Below are 20,254 nucleotides of genomic sequence, written 5' to 3'. Positions count from 1 at the left end.
TTACTGGATTCAGATGGCTCTGGAGGAGAAGTGAGGCTGGTGACCTGCACAGCTGTCCCTCATTCAAAACAAAGTCAAGTATAAGTCATGTCATCATTTCTCTGATGGCATGGTCTTCATTGACAATGAAGGACGAACACAAAATTATACCTTACTCTCCCCATGAACTCTGCAGTGTAGTGATACTGACTTCCTTGCTTTTCCTCACTCAAGACACTCCTCCTCTTGACTCCTGCCATTTTTCCTGGCTCTTCCCCAAGCCTAGAACTCTCACTAATTTCATCTCTACCTCCTGCCTTCCCTGACCTCCTTCCAATACTAGCCAAAATTTCATCTTCTACAAGAAGCCTTTCCTGATCACCCTCAATGCTAGTGCCTTCCTTCAGAGTTTATCTCTAGTTTATCCTGTCTGTGTCATGTTTGTGCAATCAGATGTGGAAGACTGCAAGGTCATTCATTGCTTCCTGGGCCATCTCCAGTTGTCTGGATTTTGTTCTGTCGCTAGACTTCAGTGACTCTGGAAGAGAGTGAGGCTGATGACTTTTTGTGCAGCCTCGCCTCACTTCAATCTGGTTCACCCACGAATCAGAACGTCATTCTGTGATGTCATCAGTCTTCTTCAAAAAATGAAGGATGCACAACAGTTGTTTGTATGTTGTCTCTCCATTGGACTGTCTTTGAGAGCAGGGATTATTTTTTGCCCTTCTTTTACAAACTTGCTAACTTTATTTCCCTATTCCTCTTACTACCTCTGAGACTTCCTTAAACAAAATATCCTTCCTTTCCTGGCTAACATTCCCCTATATATATTGTAATGTCTTACTGTAATGTAAGCTTCTTGAGAACTGTCACTGTCTTCTGTTTTTTGTATCCCAAGTGCTTAGCACTGCACCTGCCACTTAATAAGCCTATAGTGAATATTTTTTCATTCATTCAAAAAGATTTGTACGAACTGAACAAGTAAGCAGAATCAGAAGAATACATATTCTGAAGTCTGGCTTCAGCCTTGCTGGGATTGTTGCTATTTAGAAATTTTCATCCTTTACATAAAGTGGCCAAGAAGGGAGGAGAATGTAATGACTATTATTAAGGGCAGGATGTTGGGTTTGACTGACACCTGGTCATTGGATGTGAGGAAATCTGGTTTTGAATACCAGTGTCACTGTAGGCAAGTCATCTTTGAGCCTCAGTTTCCTAATAGTTTAAATGAGCATAATATGTATCTCATATATCTCACCTAAACCTTTAAAGTGAGGATGTTATTCTAAATGACTTGTAAGATCCCTTTCAGTTCTAAAGCTAGTATCCTAGGAACTTAGTATTAGCAATTGTCTATCCATTTTCTTTTTCCTTTTTAAAAAATTCTTTGTTTTTACTTTATCAGAAATCCTTTCAAGGATTCCAAGCACTGAGCCATAGGCTGGTCCAAAAGAACACACAGCAGACACAGCAAGATTTAACTGAATACCAAGAATGTAATCAGGCAGCTAGGTGGCATGGTGGATAGAGTACCAGGCCGGAAGTCAAGAAGACTCAAATTTCTCAAATTTGGCTTCAGATGCTAGCTGTGTGACCCTGGGTAAGTCACTTAACCCTGTTTATCTCAGTTTCCTCATCTATCAAATGAACTGGAGAAGGAAATAGCAAACCACTCTACTATTTTTGCCAAGAAAACCTCACGTGGGATCTTGAAGAGTCAGATAGGACTGAAAAGTGTCAAGAATCTAATCATTTGATTCTGTGGTTCTGTAGATAATTTTGTAATCCATTTAATTAGTGGGAAAAATGCAAATGCTTTTTATTACCAAATAATGCTTTCCAAATCTTTGACTGTCAGGATCTAAAAGCAAAGGATATGTTACTATGGCAGTATAGACTCATTGTAGTTTTCCTCTACCCTCACTGTAAATTGGTCTTTACCATAAATAAAAATCAATGTCTCTCCCTTGATTCAGATAGCCTTCTCTTTTTTTTGTGACAGTCTATTGCTTCTCTTGAAAAAATAAAATAAAAAGCCTTAGAAACAAATTGGAACTAAATGAGAAATTTATTTTAGGAGAAGGTCCATAGATTGAGAAAATATGCATCTAATAGGTATTTCAATCTATTCCCTGTATAAATAGAGTATCTAACACCCATCCCTTTTAAATTCAATTTACAGTGCATATATTTTACAGAGATTTGTTTTTCTGTGTCAGATATTCTGAATTCTTATTTATTCATTTGCCATATCTTGCTGCTGTCCGAGACTTTTTAGGTCTCTTGGTTGATGATTAAACATTCTTTTAATTGGCAGATTTCCCCAAGACCAAATGCTGTGCTTAAATTGTTTGAGCTCTTTGAGGGCATTGTAAGAATAGAGTGGGAAACATTCCCTTTGCTTAGGAAAGAATTTTTTTTTTTTTTTTGCTTTCATGACCAAATTTGTAAACTTTCCATTGATATTAGGTTTAGGAGCAAATTCAAAAAGTAGAGTTTAGGGGGAAAAAATTTGGTTTGAGGCCAAATTCTACTGCATTAAATTCTGATGAATAAAATGAGTCCAAATCAAGTATAAAATAACATTTCCATCTGAACTTTGGAATTAGATAATGACACAAATATAACAATGATAATTCAATTTTTTTTTTACAGGTTCTGTATACTGAAATGAACTTTTGAGTATTCATAATGGAAGACCAAAACGCAGAGCCAAAGCAGAAATTTTTGTACCAACTATCTCATGTGATGGTTACAACTATATCCTTTACTTGAGAAGAGTAATGCAAAAGAGAGAAAATTTTTCCTAGATTTCTTTAAGTAATACATAGAGTGATTAGTTTCCGTCATGCTTCGTCTGAGGGCTGCTTATGAATGCTTCTGGAGACTCTTACAGCGTGGACCTAAAACCATTGACCCTTTGCTTAGCCAAATAAATAAATGTGTGAATGAAGAACAGATTTTTGATATAGTTGGAAACAATACAGCCAAGCTCTCAGAAAAACATGTGGGATGTGCATGTCAAGTGCTTTGGCAGTTTCAAAAGGAAAAATCCGATTTGATGAGAAATATTCCGTATGTCAGAGACCATCCTCAATTTCTCACTCTTCGTATTTTAGCTAAGGATAACATTGAATTAATGGATGACGATACCCTCGTGAATGTATTGTATATTATGTTAAGGTAAGCAATATGAATTTCAGGCCCGTTGACATGTACTAATAGCTTATTTTATTTTTATTTAGTTTCTTTTTCTTTGTCCTTAGTTTTTTAAAAAAAAATTTCCATCTCTGGTTTTTTGCATAACTTTCAATTCTAAATACATCTACCTCCTCAGTAGGCAGGAAGTTGTCCCTTGTTAGAAAGAATAAAAAAGAAAGAAAAAAGAAGTTATGCAAAATTAACTGACTCATCATAGAATACGTTATCTGTCACTATTTATAATGTTCCATACATATAGCCCTGTTCTGCTGTGGGTAAGAGAAGGAAGTGTATTTTCTCAGCTCTCCTCTTTGGCCGGACTTGGTTATTAACTTACGTAGCTTTCAGTTACATTTTATTTTTCCAGTTACATTGTTATAGTTGTAGTATATATTGATTTCTTAGTTCTACTTAATACCCTTTCTCTCAGTCCATATACACATTTCCATGTTTTGCTACATTCTTCATTCTTGATTCCTTCTTACACTACAGTAATATTCCATTACGTTCCAGCACTGCAATTTGTTCAGGTCTTCCTAATCAGTTGATATCTATTTTGTTTCCAATTCTTTGTTACCCCCCAAAAGTGCTGCTATGAATATGTTGTTGTGTATGGGACCTTTCTGTCTTTGACCTCCTTTCTGGGTACATACTTTATAGTAAGCTCTTCGATGGACAGTTGAGTCCTTTTTTAGAATAATTCCAAATTTCTTTCCAGAATGGTTAGAACAGTTTCCCAGCTCCATTAACAGTTTATTCATGTGCCTTTCTCCAGCCCTTTCCATGTTTATTATTCTTCACTTTTGTCATCCTTATTGATTTGTTAGGTTCAAGGTGAAACTCCAGAGTTGTTTTAATAAGAGAAATGCAAATCAGAATAGCTCTAACATTTTTAAAGTTTAATTCATGTCTTCTGTTCTTGATATCCTTCCCCCACCCAAATACCCCTAGAGACTGCAAAGCAAAAAGGTCATTATAATATTCCTTCTTTCCTTATTAGTACAACTTTATAAAAACTAGTCAGAATTGAGGCTTAACCATTAATGTAAGTAGCATTTACATGATTACTTCTTTTGAAACATTGTTTCATATAGAAATGCAGTTGATTTATACATCTTGAGAAGGAAGCAGGAAGATAATTTTGGGGTTGTAACTAACGATGAACAACTGCTTAATGCCCCAGGGTGGATATGAAACATGGTATAGTAAAAAGACCCCTGAACTAGGAGGGAAAAGCCCAGGGTACTAGCCTTGCCTTTGCTGCTTTCTAGGGACTTTGGGTAATCCAGCTAAGTTTTCTATTGTTTTTTTTCCCCAAAGGGCTTAGGATAATTATACCTGCCATAACTATTTCACAGGGTTGCCCTGAGAATATAATGGGCTAATGTTTGTGAAACCAGTTTAACCTAAAGTATATATGAAGTTCCTGCCCCCGTCCTCAACAGGAGGCCTTTTTTGATCTCTCCCCCGCAGCTCCCTCCTCTTGCAAAATTATATCTACTTGTATTTCTTTTGTATTCACTTATGTCTCCATGTTGTTTCCCCTAGTATGATAATATAAGCTCCTTGAGGGCAAAGATTATTTCATTTCCCCCCCATGTATCTCTAGCATCTGGTATAGTGCTGTCTTGTGGTAGGTATTTAGTCAGTGTCTATGGATTGGTTGATAAGGTTGTATTATTGTGGCAAACCTTATAGTTTATCATCTTTGAAAATTACATTTTCTTTTCTTCACATGAGGATTGTACTTTCTGTCCTTTTCACCTCTGTGGAGAAAGGTAGAAAAAATAAACCCCCCTCTTTACCTAATAGTTTAACTAATTTGATGACAAAAATTTTTATTGGAGGTGGTTAGTATATCAGGCAAACAATTCTTACTATTCTGGCTTAACTGTGCAGCTAAATGATTTGCTTAAAATCTGCATTTTCCTATTTCCCAGCCCAACATTTCAGACCTGAATCACAGATTCACTTAATTGGAAGGGACTCAGAGGACATGAATCCTTCCATAAATATATTCAACAAGTAGCCATCTAGCCTTCAGTTGCAGACCCTCAGTGAGGGAGCACCAATTACCTGCTGAGGCAGTGTTTTTTACTTCTGTAATTTTTAGGAAATTCTTCCTTGTATCAAGCCATAGTTTGTTCCTTTTCAACCTGCATCCTTTGTAGTTAGTTCCACCTTCTGGGACCAAGCATAACAAGTCTATTGCCTTCTCCATGATAGATTAGACATATGTGTGTATATATATATATATATATATATATAATGAAAGATGTTCATGTGTTTAGTTTTAGATTTTCATGTCTTCTTCCTAACTTACCCCTCCCCAATTTTCAATTAACTAAACCTCTCTACTTTCTTTCAGCTGATTCTCATATAGTATGATCATAAGAAAGGAACAAAACATGCATTAATCAAGTACCTATTATGTGCCAGGCTACAAATATTATTTACAGGAACCGTGTGCTATGATTACGCTCATTTTGAAGAAAATGAAGCAAATAGAGGTTAAGTGACTTACCCAAGTTCACATTGCTAGAAAGTATCTGAGACAGGATTTGAACTCAGATATTCTGGGCTCCAGGCCCAGCATTGTATGTCTTATACCACCTAGCTGTAGCATCACCAATTCTGGTTGTCCTCTTGGTGCTTCCAGTCTGCTAATGTGTTTCACAAAATATGGGATTCTTCGTACTTCAGATGTTGTCTAACCAGAGATAGCAGACAGAGAAATTACATCTTCCTTCCTTCTGCTAGACATTAAGTCTGTCTAAATGCTGCCTGAGACCAAATTATTTTCTTTGTTGCAATATCTCATTTGGCTTATATTTAGAAGAGCTAGACCTAGCGACATTTCCTCCACCTTGTTTTTGGGAAGGCAATTTCTTTAACCCACACATAACACTTTACAAATCATATTAGATTTGGCTTTCTGTTGTAGCCTGCTGGGATCTTTTAGGCTCTTCTCTCGGTTCTCAGTGTCTTATCTTTCTCCTGTCTACGGATTTGACAAGCATGCCACCTATACTTTTATCCTAGTCCATGGATAAACATGAAACAGCTCCAAGCTGTTTCAAACCCAGGGGCCTTCCTTGGGAAACTTCTTTCCAAGTTGACATTGAACCATCAATGATTGTTGCTTTTTGGGTCTGGCTATAGAAGCAGTTTTACATTGATTTAATTGTATCATCAGCTAGTCCATATCTCTTCATCTTTTCCACAAGAATAGCATGAGAGTCTCTGTCAAATAAATGCTTCACTAAAATTTAGCTAAGCTGTATCTACAGTTACCCATATTAGTCAAGTCATCCTGTCCAAAAAGGAAATGAGGTTAGTCTGGCATAACCTATTTCTTGATGAAACCATGCTGTCTTTTTGTGTTATATATACTGCTCCCTTTTTTTTTTCTAGAATTTTGCCAGTGTAAAAGATGGCTTACATCTTTTTTGTTTGACTTGGTCATCCACAAAGATGACTCAGCAATCATTCTCGTTATTTTGGTATCCAAGTTGAGTAATCAAATAAGATGATATTTGTGCTTAGCACAGGGTCAAGTGGGTATCTCAGATTCCAGGTTGGAATGAAATGAATGAGACACCCACCCATCTACAAAACAAAAGGTTTATTATAAGAGGAGGACACTCCTAGTATCAAAAGGAAGGATACAGTCTAGTCATTATTAAGGTAAGCATTGCTTCCTTCCTTCTGGGTAACCCATGGTGGTCCAAGGTCAGAAACCTGAGAGAAGACTTGTTCTGGGTGGTTTTTTTTCTTAGGCAGCCAGGAAGTCAACAGTGCAAGGCTTAGTACCTTGAATTAATTAAATTTTGAGGATATTTTCAATTCCTTTTAAAGAAAAACTAGCATAACTTATATGGGGCAAGTCTTTGGGCTAATGTGCCCACCACATCTGTTCATGAACTCATTAAGGATAGCAAAATAAGGCTTGTCTTTCTGTCATCACTTAACATAGTCCCATATACCCCAAGCAGCTGTGCTTGTCTCTTCTTTGAACCTCTTTTTTTATTTATTTGTTTTCAGTTTTCTACAGTCATTTCCCTAAGTCTTAGATTTTCTCCCCCTCCCTCCCTTCTCTCTCCCCGAGATGGCATGCAGTCTTGTATGGTTTCTATACATACATTCTTATTAAGCACATTTTCACATTAGTCATGTTGCATAGAGGAATTAAAATGAATGGGGGAAACCATGAGAAAAAAAAACCAAAACATAACACAAGAGAAAATATTCTGCTTCATTCTGCATTCCACTTCCATAGTTCTTTCTCTGGATGTGGATGGGATTTTGCCTCAAGAGTCCTTTGGGAATGTTCCAGGTCCTTGCATTGCTGTGAAGTGTTAAGTCTACCAGAAAATAAGAAATAGAGGGGTAGACCAATGAATAGGTTAGGTTATTATGGCAAAGGAATGTAAGTCTTCCTCACTTTTATGACATAATACATTTTTGGAAAGAACACATGAAGTTTCCAGAGTGTGACATGTTACATTCACATATTTTAATATCTCGGTAAAAGCTATGAGATAAATGTGTAAAGGTGGTGACAAGTGATGTTATAGTAGTAGCTAATACTTGGGGACTTAAACTTTACAAGGCAGATGAAAAAATTAAATCTTATGGGTACATTGCTTTCCTCCTGTGTTCCATAAACATTTGCCAGCACACCCATCATCAAAAGGAGGAATTGAATCTGTTTTCCTAACTGCAGGACCAGCTCTTACCATACTGCCTCTACAGATCTTTATTAGGCATCAGTGAATGAGCAGAGGAGCAAAGTATTGAGTGATAAAAGAGGGGAATGGATTATGTAAGAAAAAAAGAACTTGTTCAGTTTTGCTTTGTTATGTCTTTTTGAGCTACTAATATGTTTTCTCTTTTAATCCCAAAGGTTTACTGTTGAGGCCCATGACTCTTTAATTGTGCACCTGGTCATGGAAGGATGGAGGAGGATAGAAAGGCAAGTATTGTAGGTAGTTTCCATAGAGGAGGGCTATCTTGTTCTTCCTGGCAGGGGCTCATATTTATGGAGGGGAGGAAGAATGTCTCTATCACAGGGTTGAGGGGCCAGAAACAAGGCCTAATGGCAAATTTTATTACTAAGTAGCATACAAACAGGTGGCAGGTGTGTCCTAGTTCCATAAATACAGGCTTATTATTCTGGAGTACAGAAGATACATGTTTGGTTGGCAGTCCAATGACTTGAGTATCCAAAATGTGGTTGAACTCTTTCAAAAGGGCCATATTTTCCTAATTGATTTGCTTGGTTTACTGTGAATGTTTCCATTTTAAAGACTTAGCATTTGGGATAGATAACCTTATTCCATCTTCTGTTTTTTAAAGTGATTTTCAAGCCACTGAATGTGCTTCCTGAATTATTAACAGCTACATCCCTGTGGGACCAGACCTACCTAGGGTGGACCTTTTCAAGAATAACACTCTTGGTGGCCAGAAGGCTAAAGGAGATTGGAATCTTTAGGGACATAATAGGGCAGGGGTTGGGAGCCTTTTTTTCTATTTCAGAGGTTTTTTTTTTAAAACAGGAAATAATCAAAGGCCACACATGTAGAAAGCAATTTAATTTGTTTTGAGGGTTTGTTTTATTTGTTTTGAGAGAGAAATTCAGGCATTCCACAGATTCCCTTTTACAGCTAAGAACAGGGAACGTAAAGCTTGAATTAATAAATATAACAAATAATTTACAGTACAAATATAGTAAAATATCAGCTGTTGAAAGATCAGTCTTTTGGAAGCATTAGACTTTCAGAAACATCCGTAGCTCTGGCAGGGAAAAAATGAAATGAACCCAGATGTCTTTAGTAGTTAAAAGAAAAGTATCTGCCAAGCAAGTGGCATGGCTTCAGTAAAGCTGAAGTCCTGAAAATTCCACCCAATGTGCTATGATTGGCTGTTTTTTTATTCAATTCAATAAGAATTTGAATTGAATTGTCTTGATTGCCGCAAAGAAAGATGAATGCTCTCTAGTCTTTTTTAAACAATGTCAGCCTTGCTGTAGGTATCTGATAAACTAAGAGAAACAATGGGTAAGTGGGAAGAAAAAGCAGAAACATCTGAGATCGGCAGTTGCTTGTTGGTAGCAATGGAGACAATGAACAACAGACTAGACTAAAGGCAGAAGGTAATCCTGATTGGTGTAGGCAGATTTGCCCCTCTCTACAGTGTATTGAAAGGGAAAGGACACTGAATTTATAGTCAGAAAATTTGGGGTCATAGTTCACCTCTATTACTTCTGTCTGTGTAGCTTTAGGCTGTACCCTTAACCTCCCGGATTTCCTTAGCTATAAAATGAAAGGGTTGGTGGTCTGATATCTAAGGACCCATTCAGATTTAAATTTCTGTGGTAAGTTATTTCTACCAACATTTATTAAGCTTCTACTGTGTGCAAGGTCTATAACAGCCCCTGGGGTTATAAAGAGGAAAAAAAAAAATCCCCCAATCTATGCCCTCAGGGTGTTTATTGTAGGTCTTGAAGGCATTAAATCATAGCTCTGAAAGCAACACTCTAGGCACAGGGTTTCACAGTATTATATATACTATCTGACAAATAAAAAAATTAAAACCGACCTGATGTACATGATAGTCCCAGTTTCCTATTCCGACTTTATTTTCTGGCCTTTTTTAATTGAAAGCATTGTAAATGTATTTTGAAAAGAAAAAGCAATAGCATCTTTTCTCTCCTTCCCCAAAAGAATGACAAGGTAAGGCCAGAGAGAGTAATCTAAAGAAGTCTTACCTAAGACCCTCAGCCTTGATGTCATCCGCAGTTCTAGCCCCCTCATTTTATACATGAGGAACCTGAGGCTGGGTGATTTGCCTAAGGTCACTGGGCCAGTTGGTGGCATACCTGGGAATTGAGCCTCCTAACTTCTAGTTCATTGTTCTTTTCATTATATCACATCTGCCTGCAGCCCTCCCAGGGTCTAGATGTTCATCTTCCTCTAGGCTAGATTAAAGAGAACAGGCTTGCACAAATTTCAGAAGAGAAAATGACCATCTATAGACAGTTAGAAAAAGGTAAGCCCTGAAAAATGCTAATAGATTAGGACAATATCTTTTCATGGGTATTCAGGCCTAAGATATCAGATACGCTTTATGGTGTCATAGTTCACAAAGAGGCAGCTGTAAAAATTCTTTGCCGATCTAAAGCTATGGAATTACCATTTGAGATGGATGCCCTCCTTTATAAAAACATGGAGGCCATGGTATGAATGCCTCTCACTGGAAAGATCTGAGTGTATCCCTTCATCTGGTTCAGTGGTCATTTGAAAGGCAAAAGATTAAAAAGATTAAAAGGTGAAAGATTTTACTGACAAATGAAATTAATTAAGCCATATTATTTAATGTGGTATAGTGGAAATAAAAGAGCAAACAAGAGTCTGAAGGTTTGGCCATACTTGTCTGCCATTGACTCTGTGACCTTGGGCTAGTCATTTCACCTTCATGGGCCTTTGTTTCTTCATCTGTAAATTATGGTTGGAGAATAGAGAACCTCTAAGCATAGCTTTAGCATCTCAAGTAGCCTGTTAAGATACTGACTGCAGAATGATTTCTTAGCTTCCAGAGAACTTATTTCTAAGCATTGTCTGTTTTCTCAACAGTTTTCCAGTGGTTATGTAACTGATCTGTTTTAAGGATATCTGCCAGTTTTTTTCCCTTGATAGGTACGGGAGAATCAGATGCCATGTGCTTTAAGCAGAATAAGATCATATTAGGGGTTCTTGTTTGTAGCAGTGATACAGCTCCCCATAAAACACAATGTTTGGTGATGAGAAAAGCTTCATTGTCCCAGAGTTTTCTAAAGTGTCATAATTGACTGGCCCCTTGCTGAGTTTAACGCTTGCAGAATCAATGAAGAATTTTATTGTGATGGATGCTCTCTCCACGTCATCTTTATGAGCAGCTGTGGCTGAAAAAAAGAAAAAGCAGTCAGTGGTGGCCAACCCCCTGATAGTGAGCCTTTCCAAACTTAACTTGGCTGGTCCTCAGGTGAAATAACAATAATAATAGCTAATGTTTACCTGTTGCCTTAACATTTGCAGAGGGCTTTTAAAAAAGTATCTCATTTTATCATAAAAAGTCTTGGAGATAGTTTCTATTTTGTTTTTTCTTTACAGAAGAAAAAACTTGAGGCAGATAGAGGTGTAGTTACTTGCCCATGGTCATATAGTTAGTAAGTTTGAGGTCAAATTTGAACTCAGGTCTTCCTGACACCAGGTCCTGTGCTTTGGCCACTCTGGATCCATTCTAGAAATCTTTTTAGTTTGGTTGTGGCAGCTTCAGAGGACCCAGAGTTACCTTTATGCTATGGTGAGATAGTCCTTCTATGTGGGTGGTGGAATGCTTGAATTGGAGTAGTGCTAACTTAAAATATGTGAATTACTATATTGGAGTAGTTCTTCGGTGGGGGTGGTGTGGGGTGGATTATGAATAGATAAAATTTGCTCAGATTTGTCTCATCAGTGAAATATTTCAGAACTATTAGCTTACCAAAGGATAATAAAAGCCATTCTACTTATATATTTTTATAGAATTTTCCCCAAGCTTCTTTAATGTCTGGAATTCTTTTTTTAAACTACCTTGCCATTCCCTAGTGTTACTCCATACTCCACCTTCACACTAGGTTTAGTTGGTCCCTCCCACAGGCATTGTACAAGATGTTGGGTCTTGTTATAATATTATTTGAGGCTATAGTTCAAGTCAAACCTGGTATGAAGAGGGTTGGAATGGAAGACACCTTTTAGCCCTGAATTGATGATACTAGGATTCTTAGATTGTACTCTGGCGGAAAAGCTGCAGAATTGCCATCTGATGAGGAGAAGGTCGTGATGAAGAATTTCCAGATTTTGGGGTAACCTTCTTCCTAAATACCCTTGCACAGATTTACTCTTCCTTTAAATGCTATCTCCAGATTTAGTGTAAGCAAGATAATGTAAGTAATGTAGCAATCATATAAAATATTTTTAATGGTGCTGAGAGATCACTGCCATTGGGAGAAACAGCCATAGAATCTTAGATTTAGTGCTCGAAGAAGCTACAGGAAATTGATTCTCAGAGAGATTGGAACCTGCCCAAGATCACACATGTAGTAAGTGGAGCAGAGTCAGGATTAAAAAGTCAGTTCCTCTGACTCCTAATCCACAGCTCTGTCTGCTACATCATGCTGCCTTTCATTGAAGATGTTTTTGGGGAAAGTAAGAAAATTCTGTACAACAGAATTTTGAAGAAAGGCAGCCCTGTTCCTCCTGGGTTTTTTTCTGCCTTTCAAAATAGCATATAATGTAATGACCACTTTCTGCCATGGTATTTTGTTCTTGTGTCAGGAAACATTTTTTTCAAAGTAATACTAAGTAATAACTTGAAATATCAATTCTTGGCCATGTGCAAAAATCTAATGATGTCAGTCTGTACCTCAAATGAGACAGCATAAAGCTCTTTGCATATTAAAGCACTTATAGAAAAATACTAGCTAATGCTAGTTATTAAGCACATACATGCTATCTCTCTGTCATGTACATGTCCAATGAATATTAACTTCTCATTGTCCATAATTTGAGAAGCAAGTATTTTTTAAAGCCACCTTTAAAAAAATGAATATTTTTCTGTTGGGTACATAATCTAAAGTAGTGGCTACCAGACTTTTGGGTCTCCAGGTTTCTTTGTATTCTTAAAAATGACTGAGCACCCCAAAAACTTTTGTTTGTGTGGACCGTATCTATCAGTATTTACTGTATTAAAAATTAAAACATGTTGGCCTCATCTACCCCCTGAAATAGTATTGGCCTCACCTGAAAGCTTATCCTACACCTTCAGAAGGTTGACATTGTTTATAAAAGACCAGAGATTGTTCATCTTTCTTTGTGGCAACCAAGTCAGTTCAATTCAGACACTTATTGAGTTGAATAAAAAAAACAACCAATTGTAGCACATTGGGTGGAATTTTTCAGGTCTTCAGTCCGTGGACTACACTTTGAGAACTGCTGCTTTAAAATATTACTGGGCGGTATTCCTCTTGTGGTAGAATGAATACAGCTTGTCCTAACTTCAAAAATAGGCTTTTCTAGAATAATAGAGTATCCTACCATTGAGGTCAGAGATCCATTTAAATAATTGAATATGTGAGTGTGGTGTGATAGAATAGGTCATTATTTGCTCTTAAAACAGAGTAAGAAGTTTGGATTTTCTGTTAATATCATATCAAATAGAAAAGTTGCATAACTGCAAATGTGAGATATTTTTAGATGAATTTATTTTCATTTGTAATACATAACTGTGAATTGAAATTGTCCTAGCTCTTTGAAAAATGTAGAAGTTAATCATTGATGAGCAAAAGTGATTGCTTTGTGTTTGTTAAGTTTTGGATTATCTACTTTATGTAAAGGTTATTACTAATGTTATTTCTTGTGTGTTTCATACAATAGGTTTGACTTTAAATTGCTGTCAAAATTCTCCAGCTGCCTTGGGGACCAACAGATGTATATCAGTCCTTTAATGGGAAAAATAGCTGACATTTTAAACAGGAACTTGGATTCAGTGCAGGACTTAAGGTAAAAGATGGTAATAGTGAAATTCAGTCCAGCCAAATCCAAAAGATCAGAATAAATCTCACACAGCCAAAGATGTATATAATTTACCATCACATTGTATCTCTCATTTATTCCATCTGCAAATAGTTCTTTTTAAAATTGGCAAAGAAGAGTTGTTAATTTTGTTGGTTGGTGTGACTTTTCTGTTAATTAAAAAGTAATCCCTGAAAGTTACTTGAACTTCCTTCAACTTCCTTTCACTTCAACAAATACTATTAAGTTGGGTCTACCATTTACTATTCTAAGCGTTGTGGGGACTGTGAAGACTATGTGGGATGACACTGTTCCTTGCCTTTATAGAATGTTTGGTCTAGTAAACTTTCTCTCATCTATTTTTGTAATAGACTAAAAAGACTGTACTGAAAATGCTCAGCTTTCTTTGTTCTAGTTTTGATAAGCAGTAGGAAAACTAGAGGGAGGGTTGAGGAGATTGAGACTAGGGGAAGAATAAGTATGTGAAAGGAAGGTGGAAGTGGTGTGTCAATAAGCATCAAGCCAAGAATTAAGATGGAAGGGAGTGCTTTAAATGAATAGTTTTTGAGACACAGGATTTACTGGGAAATAAGTGACAGAGTTGCAGTTTATTCTGATAAGAAAGAGATTGTAAAAGGCACAACCAAGGAAATGATTGTAGCTAAGAGTGGTAATCAGCCTTCATTCATTTGATGTGATTGTTGAAGAAAGGGAAGTACCAAATCTTTATGATGCCATTTCAGACCTTTTTCTTTAGATGTTGTGCAGTTGTTGTCAGTAGATACTTATTCTGACCCTCAACCTTCTCACTTGTTTCTTATGATGATTGACTCAAATGTAGCTGATCGTATTTATCAGTTGCCTTTTGTTTAAAGTAACTTACCTCTCTATCCTACTTCGCCCAATAATGATGAGATTTTTTCCATTTCTGGACCTATTGGAATTAATATTTTAAAAGTGTTGCCCAGGGTTCTGAGATCTGGGTTTTGTGACCAGCACATGCCTGTGTTGGTAAAATTTTTTAAAAATCTTTTATATTATAGAAAATAGTTTTTTTATTTAAAAATGACAGTGGTGAGAAGTAACATTTATATAGCTCTTTAAAATTTGTGAAATGCTTTACACATAAGTATCTCGTTTGAATCACTCAGTAACCATGGGAGTTAGGTTTATCACACCCAGATAACATATGAGGAAACTGAGACTCAGATGTAGTAATCAACTTACTGGATAGCAATTCACTCTACTAAGAAATGTCAGGGAAGTATGTGAACCCAGGTCTTTCTGACTGGACGTCCAGCATCCTTTTCCCTATGCTGTGGCGCCTTCCTGTGAAGAGAAGTTACGTAGCTCAGTGGAAACAGCACTGGACTTGGAGTCAGGAAGACTTGTGTTTGAATCCAGCCTCAGGTACTTATTAGCTATGTGACCCTGGGCAAGTCACTTAACCTCTGTCTGCCTTAGTTTCCTCTTCTGTAAAATGGGGATAATAATAGCACTTACCTCATATAGTTGTTGTGAGGATTAAATGAGTAAATATGTAAAATTCTTTGCAAACTTTAAAGTGCTACATAAATGCTAGCCGCTATTGTTATTTTGCACAATCATAACAGCAATAATAATAAAAATAAAACCAAGACCATTTCATATTGAGTACTGCCTCATACTTAGCGCAGTGTATTCTAAAAAGTGAACAAAATGACATTGAAGGTATTGGTATCTCTCTTGTTGCTATTTAATTAGTGGGAAAACCACTTTTAAACACACTAAAATGGGAGTATTTTACTGTGCTTTGGTATTGGGGATACATAAATACCAATTACAGTCACAGAAATGCTGAGGGAAAAAAATTAGATGTTTCAGGAACCCAATAAAATATCATTTCAACTTTTCTTGTTTTAGATTTGATTTACGTGTGTTTTTTTTAATGTGACCATTCCATTATGTTATGGCTACAATATTTTTCCCATTTTTCTTCAAATATGATCATTCTTTTTAAAGAAATGATTGTGTGTCTTAAAACAATGTGTAATGCTTAAAAAAAATCTCTTTACTTTTTTAGGACATTGTCGGTCTTAATGGTGAACATATCTTCTGTTATCTCACAGAATTTTTGTGAACGTCTTCTGAACAAAACAGATCTTCTCTTAGATACAATGGACAGTTCCCAGTTTAATAGTTCAATAAGAATAGTGCGATTTCTCCAAAATATTCGATATAATCATCACCCGTTATTAGAAAAGTGCAATTGTGTGTTCATCAGCAATACTGCTCATCTGAATTTGGATACCATCAGCTTTATTTTTGCACTGTACCAGTCTCTGCAGTATAGTAATTTTCCATTCCAAGTATTAGCCAGAGAGAAGCTCTCTAAAATGATTACAAGTTACTCTGATCCTGCTGACTTCATAAAATTATTTGTTGCCTTGGGACCTTTGGCGGGACCAATGGAAGAGAAACAGTAAGTCCATCTGAAGATACTTTGCTTCTTTCTCTGGGAAAATATGGATAGTTAAATTTCAAGTTTCTCCTCTCAGTTTGAGAGGGCAAGCGGTAAGCCCAGTTATGTTGTAGAGGTGAGCAGAAAGCAATTTTGGGTTTTTTGTAACTATGGAAATGTATTTCAGACATCTTTCTCCACTGCTTATCTGTAGACCATGACTAATAACTACTAAGTAAGTGTTGGCCAAATACTGCCTATGCAAGGATGTGACAAATATGTGATGGAAAATATCAAAGGACTATTTTTCCCTGAATGGGCCCTTCCTATACTATTCACAGGAGGAAGGGTATTATAACAAAGCTAGCAACTCTAGTTCTTTTGTCTATGTTGGGGTGGTCCTCACCCCCAGAGCAGTACTATTACACTAGTTGATTGTTCAGGTTTCTTGGAAAGATGAAGCCCAGTAGAGATGGGAGAGTTACCATGTCTATTAATGGACTTGGTACTTTGCACAAAAATCCTTTGTATTTCCCGTTGGTTTAAATAAAGCCTGTTTTTGATGTTAGTTAGCTAGAATGCATGCATGGGAAATGAGGGCCAGTTTTGCTTTTGTTATGGAGATTTTAATAGCAGCCATATTCTTGTGATCTCAAGCGAGAACCTAGATGAGGAGGACAAGTCAAAGCCTGATGTGTGAGGAGTCCTCAACATTGATCCTGGTTTATATAAACCCAGAACTTCAGTTTTAGCCACACAGACATCAAGATGGCTTGGAATTGAAACTCTGGGTTTGCACATCTTGGATTTAATCTTGGGATCATCTCTGAAAAAATCACTCTGATTTCTGCTTCCATCTTGGGCTTTCTTGGGGACCATAAGAATTTAGTTTGTTTCTGTGTTCCTGGCCTCCATTGGGAGGATGACATGGAACAGTGGAAGGAATGCTGGATTTGGAGTCAGAGGACATGAGATTAAATCTTGGTTCAAGTAGTAATTTGTGTGACCTCACAGGGGTGGGAAACCTGCAGCCTTGAGGCCACATGTAGCCCTTTAGGCCCTGAAGTATGTCCCTTTGACTGAATCCAAACTTCACAAAACAAATCCTTTTATAAAAGGGGTGAGCAGTGAAGTCCTTAAACAAACTGGTTAGATACCCAGGGGGCTGCCAAATCCCACTGCTGCTTCAGTCCATTGAGAAACCTGTGTTCTGGGCCACCTTATGTGCAGGGTTGTGACTACAACTTCCAGTGTTTCTATACGTGCTGCCTCATCACTAACCTGTAACCACTGAGACCAGTGGCAAGACAGAAGTCAACTGGTGATGGCTTAGGATGCAGTGGTTGACCTTGACTTCTTTGATGTGTTCCCAGGCTCCAAGTACTCCACGGCACCTGTTTCCCCCACTTTCATGGCCTGTTGAACAAAATGTTCACATCTGTCTGTTCCACTGAACAAGTCTTCACATCCTTGGGGTAGACCCCACATTAACTTACTGACAGTTTTGAGGCCCATCAAGTACCCTCAACCTGACTTAGATCGTCTGCCAAAGCCAGTTTACCGGAATATGGCCACTAAACAGAACAGAACAGAAGCTGCAGCTTCTTGGAATCATACTGTTACAACCCAAGAATAGGAACCAAGAACAGGTCCAACAGGACCATTCAGCAGTGCAACGCCAGGCTGCCTTATGACTCTTGTTCCTGTGCTGGCACACTCTGTATGTGTGGAAACATGTGGCATAAGCCAGACCAATGTAGAACCCTGGGGACAGTCCTCAACCACCATAGAACATGATTCAGGGTAAAGAAACTAAATGTTGAAACAAAGAATCATCCCTATCTCACCTCAATTTTCTCTTTCAAAGTACTACTCAAATTCTTCCCCAAGTTTTCTTCTCCCATATTACTTCATTTTACTGTCCACTGACATTCCTATAAAAAGACTGTACTAGAGTATTTTTAACATATACTTTGCTTTTATTGACAAAAAAAAATCCTTTTATTAAGAGGATTTATTCTGTGAAGTTTGGATTCAAAAGGCCGCACTTGAAGACCTAGAGGGCGACATGTAGTTCCTCACCCCTAGGGAAATCAAGACCCCTAGGTTTCATTTTTTAATCTTTAAAATGAAGGGTATGGACTTGATAACCTTTAAAGTCTTTCCAGCCCTAAATATGTGATCCTTTTCTCTTTCATGAACGTAATGTAATATTGCACAAGACCGTTGAGCCCTGGAAATCGAACACTCCCAATTCTCTTATCATCCTCAGCACCAAACAATGGTTTTTACTGTTTTCACAACACACTGTTGTGTTTCTGTGTGTGTGGCATGATATGCATATATGAACTAGACTTGGTTCCTGCCTCCTACTATCAAGACTTAACCAATTGACCAAGCACTGAAATAGGTATCAATACTTACAGAAAGACAAATAAGAAAATTAAATTAAAATATTTCATTAATGTTGCAATACATTGTTTTTAGATTATAAAGTGAGTATAAAGTCAGTCTAGAGCAAATAAATTATTGCCATTTTCTGGTTAGTTTAGCGTTCATTATTTTTTCTTTAAAATAAAGTTGTAGGTAGTTCGAATTTTATGGTTTTATTTGGGATTTATTTGTATAGTTTATTGGTATTTGAGAGTATCATTAAGTTTTTATAATTATTTTATTTTAAATTTTAGTTTTATTTGCAGTTTTGTTAGAATTAGAACATCTGCTCCATATTACATGACTATATCTATATATTAAATTAATGTATACATTGATATCTATGTATATAGGGATACATCACAGGGTTTAGACCATTGAGAGACAGTAAGAATCATCCACTCTAGCTGCCTCATTTTAAAGACAAGAAAACTAAATCAGAGAGAACTTTGAAGTTACCCTATAGGGTAAAATTGTCCTTGCTTATACAGATAGCCAGGCCATCATTCAACTCCTAATCTTCTAAATCCCAATACAGTGCTTTTTCCACAGTACTAAAGAACATTTAATTTCTTAACTGCTGCATTGAAACTACCTGTTACTTTTTTAAAAAAATATTTAAGCATTTTTTTTTGAAGTTTTGAGTTCCAAATTCTATCCCTCCTTCCTGTCTCCCCTCCCTGAGACAGTAAACAGTCAGATATAGGTTATCTGTGTGCACTTATGTAAAACATTTCCATGTTAGTCATTTTGTACAAGAAGAGTCAAATAAAAGAAGAAAAATGAAAGAAAATGAAAAATAGCATGTTTCAGTCTGTATTCAAATAATAATCAGTTCTTTCTCTGGAGGCGGATAGTATACTTCATCATGAGTCTTTTGGGATTGTCTTGGATTGTTGTATTGCTGAGAACAGCTAAGTCATTCACAGTTCTTTATTGAACAATATTGCTGTTATTGTATACAGTGTCCTCCTGGTTCTGTCCACAATGTCCTCCTGGTTCTGTCACAGTGTCCTGCTGGTTCTGTTCACAATGTACCCTTGGTTCTGTTTACAATGTCCCCTTGGTTCCGTTTACAATGTTCTCCTGGTTCTGTTCACAATATTCTCCTGCTTCTGTCACAATGTCCTCCTGGTTCTTTTCACAATGTTTTCCTGGTTCTGTCACAATGTCCTCCTGGTTCTGTTCACAATGTTCTCCTGGTTCTGTTCACTTCATGCATCAGTTGATGTAAGTCTTTCCAGGTTTTTCTGAAATCATCCTGCCTGACTTTTTTTTATAGCACAATAATATTCCATCGCAATCATATACCACAGTTTTGTTTAGCCATTCCCCAATTTATGGACATCCTTTCTATTTCCAAGTTTTAGCCACCACAAAATAGCTGCTGTAAATATTTTTGTACAAATAGGTCCTTTTCTATTTTTCCTGAATGTCTTTGGAATATAGACATAGCAGTGGTATTGCTGGATTGAAGTTATATGCACAGTTTTATAGCCCTTTGGGCATAGTTCCAAATTGCTCTCTAGAATGGTTGGATCAGTTCACAACTCCACCTGCAGTGCATTAGTGCCCCAGTTTTCCCATGTCCCCTCCAACATCCAACATT

At 37.0% G+C, this 20,254-nt stretch overlaps 1 protein-coding gene across 1 annotated transcript in view; it reads left to right on the top strand.

The window, feature by feature from the left end:
• Positions 1 to 1,417: 1,417 nt before the first annotated feature.
• Positions 1,418 to 20,254, top strand: part of FASTKD1 (FAST kinase domains 1) — a 44,516-nt gene continuing 25,679 nt past the window's right edge. Inside the window, exons 1-5 of the mRNA XM_072612244.1 lie at positions 1,418 to 1,579; positions 2,635 to 3,162; positions 8,087 to 8,155; positions 13,635 to 13,760; positions 15,835 to 16,233. Coding sequence (XP_072468345.1) covers positions 2,828 to 3,162; positions 8,087 to 8,155; positions 13,635 to 13,760; positions 15,835 to 16,233 — 929 coding nt within the window. The 5' untranslated portion in view covers positions 1,418 to 1,579; positions 2,635 to 2,827. The remainder of the gene's footprint in view (positions 1,580 to 2,634; positions 3,163 to 8,086; positions 8,156 to 13,634; positions 13,761 to 15,834; positions 16,234 to 20,254) is intronic.

Source organism: Notamacropus eugenii, chromosome 5 (assembly GCF_028372415.1).
Source record: "Notamacropus eugenii isolate mMacEug1 chromosome 5, mMacEug1.pri_v2, whole genome shotgun sequence".
Taxonomy (NCBI): domain Eukaryota; kingdom Metazoa; phylum Chordata; class Mammalia; order Diprotodontia; family Macropodidae; genus Notamacropus; species Notamacropus eugenii.
The sequence above is the reverse complement of the archived record's forward strand: the minus strand, read 5'-3'. Positions and strand labels throughout refer to the sequence as shown.